This window comes from Amblyomma americanum, chromosome 8 (genome assembly GCF_052857255.1).
Source record: "Amblyomma americanum isolate KBUSLIRL-KWMA chromosome 8, ASM5285725v1, whole genome shotgun sequence".
NCBI classification, from domain to species: Eukaryota; Metazoa; Arthropoda; class Arachnida; order Ixodida; family Ixodidae; genus Amblyomma; species Amblyomma americanum.
This window is the reverse complement of record NC_135504.1, coordinates 67,342,813-67,350,472: the sequence shown is the minus strand read 5'-3', so window position 1 is coordinate 67,350,472 and position 7,660 is coordinate 67,342,813. Positions and strand designations below refer to the sequence as shown.

General features: G+C 46.6%; 1 protein-coding gene across 1 annotated transcript; it reads right to left on the bottom strand.

Moving 5' to 3' along the window:
• Positions 1 to 231: 231 nt before the first annotated feature.
• Positions 232 to 7,520, bottom strand: LOC144100404 (neprilysin-1-like). Its single transcript, XM_077633363.1, has 3 exons — positions 7,393 to 7,520; positions 4,428 to 4,866; positions 232 to 2,495 (listed from the first exon to the last, which is right to left on the bottom strand). The coding sequence occupies exons 1-3, from the start codon at positions 7,509 to 7,511 to the stop codon at positions 2,100 to 2,102; spliced, it is 954 nt and encodes a 317-aa protein (XP_077489489.1). The 5' UTR covers positions 7,512 to 7,520; the 3' UTR covers positions 232 to 2,099.
• Between the last annotated feature and the right edge of the window lie 140 nt (positions 7,521 to 7,660).

Sequence of the window (7,660 nt, the reverse complement as noted above, 5' to 3'; positions counted from 1 at the left end):
CGCAATGTACTCTCCTTTAGGGTGCAATATAGAAATAGTGTACAAGCTTCCATAGTATTAGAGCACGCCTGTCATTTCTTCGGACGATATTTTATACTGCACTTGAAAACAGCCCTACGGGAAATTAAACAATTGAACGGCATGAGTCGCTGTAACACCGAATGCAATCTTCTTTCTTCAGTCAAATACATATTCTTTCCTGCTCTTAATTACAGTGCTAGCCCACACCGAGGCTGTAACGGGAGACGATCTTAGTCAGTTTTTCAGAGATCTGAAACCCAATGGATGTGATACTATCCGGAATTAGGTGGCCCGAAGCTAGACACTGCCGGTAGTACTCGTACCTATTCTTTTGACAGGCGGTACACCAAAATAGCACTTTTTGTGCACCGTTTTTGAAAAAGGTGGTGCAGTGGGGCAGGTACCTTAGCGTAGCACAAAACGTTTCAAGGAAAGGCGAGCTTTGCAGGGGGAGGCCATTTTCAGTTGGGCGGGTGAGATGAAGTTCGCAGAAGTACAATATCCACTGATGCCGCAGGGTAGGGGGAGCCGAAGGTCAATCAGAGAGGACTTTTGCTTTCTGTAGATCTAGTCAAGCTGGTGGTGATGGTGATGCTGTTGCTTATTCCACAACAATTTTTGTCTTTACAGAATAAAGGATGAGGAGGCCACGAAAAGGCCCGAGGAAGCTGGCCTTTTTGTGGAGCCCATCCGGTTCGTGGCGGGACAAGAAATGGACATAGTCAGCCTCGGCCGTGGGCGAAGCGGTATCGACTGCATGACTGCAAGTGGAAGTGAGCGGGCATGTCAACTTTGACGTGGTACCGGAACCAACTGTCTGACATGTCAAAAAACCGGTCTTGCTTCTTGTTCGCTCCAATGATTGCACTCTGACCGATATCTAAAACAAAAACTCTACAAACAATGTCTAAAAAAATGTCCGCTTTTTTTGTGGCCGCGCACCTCTCTGTAACACACACACGCGCACGTGTCACAGTAATGTTGTCCTATACGCATCACCATTCCCTTAATAACAGCACACACCAAGATTACACTGATGATCCCACAAACGCAGATCACAGGAAGAGCCACACGCTTAGGCCCTTTCAGCGTTCATGGGCGATTGTGCTTAACTTGTTACATTGCGTTCTTTGGCTCCTGCAAGAGCACATCCCCGTGCATTCACAGGACGTGCAGTGAGCAGTCTCAGGTTTGCGCACAATTTTACCGTTACAATATCAATTTGCTCCTATGGTTCAGAATGGCTCATGATTAAACGTCCAACTACATTTGCTAAAAGGTCTGAAAGCACGCTCGAAGACTGCAAAACTCAGCGCGGTACACAAATAAAACACCGAAAGTACAAGACGGCGAACAGACACAAATCTCCAGCAGGAAAGTTGAGCCATTAACAACTGGAGTTAATTCAAGCTTGAGCAATTTAGTAATCCATGAGTAATAGAGCGCGATTTGAAACAAGGACGAGTTAATTACCGCGTTCGTGCGCAATTATCCAAGAAGATTACACAGGTGTCGAAGCTGGTCAAAGCACTAGAACAGCAGGACAGAGCAAACATAGCACGTCTTCGAGACAGTCCTTGAAACTTGCGGCACTTCACACGAGCACCAGCAGATGCTGTCCAGTGTCGAGAGTGCTATAACGCAATGACAGAATTCAAAGTTCTAAGAAACCTGCATGCCAAGGCTGGAGAGGCAGGTGGTTCGCTCTGACAGTTTGCTCAAAGAAAGAAAACCACATTAATCACATCTGCTATTCGCCTATGATATCGTTAGAGCTTGAGCTCTTAACGTTTGTCGAGAACATCCCGGTTCGAAATATTAATAATTACAAAAAGTATTTGTTCCGAGACACACTGATAAAAAGATAAGGTAGCAAATAATTAGCCAGAGTTTCTAAATGCATGATTTCCTTACTTCTATGAACGTCGCGCTCTCGTATACTCAGTGGTGTTTAAATTGAAACGAGAAGTGAAAATAAATCAGCTGAGAAAATGCACAGCATATTTACAATTCTAGTAAAAATTCAATACAAGTCACACCTAGGTGCAAATCTCGTATGCAGGAGGTCCGAAAGTCCTTCACTTTCCAAAAAAGGAGCACTTGGGAGCCGACGTCATCCGCGAGTTTGCGGGGCACCCGAAGGCTTTACCGAAGCGTTCCACCCTCCTGAGGACGTCACCGCAGCCCAGAGTCGAGCCGCATGTGACGCGGCAATAGATCAGGAAGAAGACCATCTCTGACGTGAATGTCTCGCTCTGGAGTGGTAGCGAGTACCGGAGATCCTTCGGTTCTGCACCATTCTCATGGCCCATTTCAGAACCAAAGGCGGCGGCTAGCGCAATCTCCAGCGCCACGATGTGGCTCAATACCCTGTAGTTGCCGCCAGTGCAGGTTAGCTTGCCCTCGTAAGCTGAGCGACTTGCACTGGACATCCAGTTGCGCTTCTTGCGGCTGACGTCCAGCTGGGCTCCCCACTGCAGGAGGTAAAAGGAGATCACAAAAGAAAGGTTTTACTGTGGGAATCCTTTGCGTGGCCTCTGATGACGAATGACAGACGGCAGCTGTCTGTCACAAAAGCGTAAACCAGGACATCAGTTTCGCTTGAGGCTAGACGAAGCTTTTGATGTTTTGAAGTCAATCACTCGAAGACAGAGGACGCGGGAGGCATTGGAAGAAAATAAAAGTAGAATGTGGCACTGCAATATATATAATAAAGAAGAGAGATCATCATGTATCTAAAGATGCGACGTTCAGGGAGGGGTACGCAGCAGCTCCCGTCAAGATTCATGTTGCGGAAGATATATGAATCATTATGTACTCCGAAGGTGGCATTAGAATGGTTTGCAGCATAATATATAGCTCAAGCTGAGCCATTGGGTTATTCTGCTTTAATGATCTTTTGAAAATTATTAACAATTGCATACTTAGATATGTGAAATCTGCTCTGTCATCAACCCTGCATAACTTAAGTGTGTAGAAGTCCTTCGAGAAAATTTTATTGTAAAGTTGTGGGTAGCGCGTTTCGTTGTCCCTTCCTTCTTATAACTCTTAGTGACACGTATATACGTGCGTGTGTACGTGGGGCTGCGTGATGATGATAATATTTATTGTATAGGAACAGGTGTGGGGGTTAGGGGACAGCTTGGTCGGGTACATAGTCCGGGACTCCGCTGGTAAAACCCACTGCCCAGGCTCTTTCGACGAGAGCACATTGTTGCTCGAGGACCGAGCTTGATGGGGCTCCCTGCCATTCTCCCAGATTTGGCTGTTTATAGGCTCCATAGCTGTTTTAGTCTCGAAGTTCCATGCCATGTTCCAGAGATCTGTATTTTGTTCGCAAAATTTATACTGTGCCGAAAAAGATTCTTTATCTAGCATGACCTTTATCTAGCATAGCATGGTGAAGCATGACCGCAATGTTGAAAGACAGGGCCTGAAGACGCCAGAGATGACACTCCTCTTATTTATTGAGCCCCTTAGCGGGACCCAGGAGGGTTTGTCCCGCCGGTCGTAGATGTTGGGGTATGCCCGCACATGTGGTAAGCAGTGAGAGGGATCTCAATCAGCAGGAAATGAGGAGGGGGTACCTTAAGGAAGAAATTCTGGGGCTGCAGCGTGTGCATGCATGTTCATTTCGCTCAACACTCTGGTTATCTGGTACCATAATCAGTTGTTTGCGCGCGGCTCACTGCCATGGTTGATCAGGTATGCTGACGAAAGAAGTGAAGGCGAATGCTCGGGCCGCATGACTGGCACCTACACGACCACCGTCTTACCACGTCGGAACAGAAGAGAGTTCAAAGAAGAGGGGTGAAATAAAAGGCGGAGAGATCGACGCGAACCACAGCTACCGCCTGAGAAATAGTGCCGATGACGGCTGCTTAAAATCCAAATCCCCCTTGTACTCCCCCTGTCCTCATAAACTTCTACTCAAGATAATCGGTGGTATGTTCAGATGTTCACAGCTGAATTAAATGCGCTAAAAAAGTCGTCCATACAGAATGGTAAAGAGAAACAAAAAATGGAGCAGCTGTTGCATTTCTCGATGGACAGCTCAACTGCCACGTGAGGGAAGGGGCGAATGTAGGAGTGAAAGCGGAAAGAGAGAAAGACGTGCCAAAGTGGAGGGGTCTGGAAAAATTTCGGCCTGCTGGTGTTCTTCAACACGCACTGTCATCGCGCAAAACATAGGCACCTATTACACGATGGAAGGAACGGAGGAGGGAGAGAATAGAAAAGGGAGAAAGAGGTGCCGTAGTGGAAACCTCGCGATTGATTTCTATCAAAATGTGACTTTTTATTTAAAAAAACTGTGACGATAAAAGCACACGTCATTAGCGGTTCACCTCCATCAAAACACGGTCACCATGGGACGGATATAGACGCAACCTTTCTACATGCCGCACCTTGAGATCGAAGGCCTTTTCTAGGTGCCAGGCTACCACGAATCCCAGTCCCGCGTAGTTGGCTGACAGCGAGGCTGCATCCAAGAAGAAGAGGGGCTCGGCGAAGGCGCCCATCTGGAGGAACAGCGAGTTCCACCAGTACTCGTAATGGGCGAGCTGGGCGTACGACAGGTGTCGATTCTGGAGCGAGTCATTGACTGGCCAGCCGGGCACCCGGCTCTTGTAGTCTACGGCCGCCTTGATCCAGCGCTCGATGACCGTCGAATTCGACAGCCGGAGCCACTCCCTCTCCGTGGTCTCTATGGCGCGTTTTCCAGACACATTGCCTCCGACATCCACGGGGAGACTAAGGGATGTCTGGCGCCCCATGAAACGTTTTTGATGAACGGTATGTGGGAGCGCCTTTTTGAGTTCCCGGTTGTCGTGGCCCACTCTTTTCCTGCATGTGAAAGTGATATCTATTTTGCGCGCCAAAACAACCAAACATTGAAATATGTTCACAATTTTGCTATAGTATATATAGATGAAGGAATCCAAGTGTCACCGAAACCAGGGTGCATAAGAGATGTTTTTTTTTAATTTGGTGTCGATGAATTGGAAATTATAAGCGAAATTATTTTCAGCAGTCACCGAACCCGAGGAGCATAATCTTCTTATCTTCTCTGACTGTTCGCTTCCGTCACATACACAAGAAAGGAAACAGGCATGGTTAACGAACACTGTACTTGACGTTTCGACCAGAACTTCATGTGAGGAACTACAGCTGCAGGCATTGTCTTGAATGTATATGCTGACTTATCACTAGCTGCAACAATGATGGTGAATATGCAAATAAAAACACGAAGCAAAAATGGGGTCGAAATCACGCCGTCGCAAATGCGCTAAAGATTTGTATTGGACGTAATCAAAATAGCAAGAGAACACAGACATGTGGCGAACTTACAAGGTGCAGAATATCGCAGAGCATGCAGATTCATACAAGGGTTTTCTTTCGTGCGTTCCATGCGTGGACTCGAAGCTGGATTATGTGACTGCCAATTCCAGATTTCGTTCAAACAATGTGGTAATTGGCGCAGCGAAAAATGATGCTTGTAGTCGATCCATGTCAGGAGTGACATAGTGAATGTTCACTATTAGAAGAGTATGAAGTGGTCCCCACATAATGGCATCAGCGATTGATCGGAATGAACGAAATATGCAAGCACTCCTGGACAGATATCTCGGTCGGGTCAGGCGCCGTTCCAGAAGCAGGGGCATTTCGTTCTGTTTATACCTAGTGAAGAAATCTCCCACACGAGAGAGGATAAGTAAAATAAGCCCCGTATCCTCTTTTGCTCAACATTCCCCCCCCCCTCTTTTTTTTGTCAGGCTCAGACAACGTAGAAAAGTTATCGACATCCTTGAAAAGGGAAGTGTGCGATATTGTTATCCTGCCGGGACTCATCTCTGGAGCCACAAACCGAAGTTGCCAAAAGGTTGAAATGCACACTGAGGGAAATCCCAGGTAATCGGAGTACATTACAAATCGACTCTCTGGTTCTCTCTGCCCATGTCAACATCCGTACGGCAGCAAAACACACGTTTATTCGGAAGAAAATTGCGTCTAAAAATATGAACGCTTGTCGATTCAAATTCCTCGTGTCCTTGCTGAAAGGGAAGGATTTCCACCTTTTCAAAATGAGCGGGAGTGTAGCGTAGCCTCCGAGATCCAAGACAGAAAAATGCCGTCGACGCAACAATCTTACTAAGTCGGCCGTTTATGGCGATAGCTGTATTGAGTAGATTTGTGTCCCGCGAAGTGGTTTATTTTGCTAGAACGCTGTGCCATATCAAAATAGGAAAACTTGTATTTGTTCTGGACGTCCCTGCGAGACTTCTGGGATAAAGCAGTTTACATGACGGGGGAAAACATTCGTAAGATTGAAAAGAATAGCGTTGATCAGATAAAGCAAAAGTTTATGGCGCTTTAGCGGTAAGTATGACTATGGAGATGGACATGCGTACGACATGTAGAGCGAAAAGATAGCGGATGGTCTATTGGGTTAAACGAGTCTGTTAGAAAGAAGTGGAAACGTTGTAGGCACCTGCAGGTACATACAAGAGAAATGGACGTGTGCTTGTAGAGGACGCCACTGCCCCAATGCAGGATAACTGCAAATTAATGCGATCGGCCTTCGTCCCGCAATTGGGGTAATCTGGCTGGCTAAGGTGAAGTATGGCTGCGCATGTACTATCCCAAATTTCAAAATTCAGCGAATGCATACCATCATTTAGCATATCGCTAGTCTGGTATTCGAGCGCCTTTCTCATGTCGTTATCACCGATCACCAGCATCACCTCGTTTTCCAATCTATAGTAACGACTTAAATTCAATTCTTGTACACATTTCCAACAATATGCTACGCAAGTCGGGTATGCGCAGAATTTGTCAGACACGAGGGCGTTCAAAAGGTTTCAAAATTCTCTAGAACATTTCAAGGCACATGTCGCAAAAGACGCTGGGGTTCTTAACAATTACAAGCGCAATGAGTACGATGAATAGCGTACAAACATTAAATGAATGTCCAATATATCAAAACGCTTTGCTTTCGCAGGGGTAGAGAAGTAGCAGCCAGAGCTGTATCACTATTTCCCTCGGTGAATAAGCACATGTAATTGTATATCCCGAGTGGTTGTGGGTTACAAAAGGGTCTCAGCCATGTGGGCTTCGCTAAGCGTCTTGTGTAAGGTCCGCTTGCGAGAACTCTAAAATGTGCTTGTGCAGTTATGCAAGCAAGGCATGCAGCTCCCCGGTCCTTGTTCATGGTCGCGGAGTTGAGGCATTATAATGTGTCACTGTTCGTGGCGTCTTTCAGGTCGTAATAACTGGAGATTTCGTCGGTGCCTTAAAATAGTCGCTGTCAAGGAGAGCGAAATACGGCGCGGAGTGTTTTTTTTTTCGTTCTGTTAACATTTCGGGGCTTACTTTTCAAAGATCTGGTCACTGGCCTGGTCACCGGCAGCGTCTGCGACGTCGGACCGCCAAGCTTCGAACCTGGTGGCCGCAACTATAGCAGCGGCTTCACTGCGGGTCTCCTTGTCCATCCAGGCCAGCGACCTACGAGTGACGATAAAGGGTAGCCGTAGTAAAAATCATCGGATTTTCACCATCAATATTGGCAGCAGTTAATGCAGTCGCGGTAGGGGACAAACGCTGAGTAAGATCTGTTTTTTTTTTGCCTGTTAGACAAAAG

Bases quoted from the DNA above. Each gene is read 5' to 3' on its own strand.
- LOC144100404 (XM_077633363.1), bottom strand. From the start codon at position 7,511: ATGGACAAGGAGACCCGCAGTGAAGCCGCTGCTATAGTTGCGGCCACC. The intron at 4,867-7,392 runs GTAAGCCCCGAA...TTTCACATGCAG, and splicing joins AGTGACCAGATCTTTGAAAA to GAAAAGAGTGGGCCACGACA. The intron at 2,496-4,427 runs GTGCGGCATGTA...TACCTCCTGCAG, and splicing joins AAAAGGCCTTCGATCTCAAG to TGGGGAGCCCAGCTGGACGT.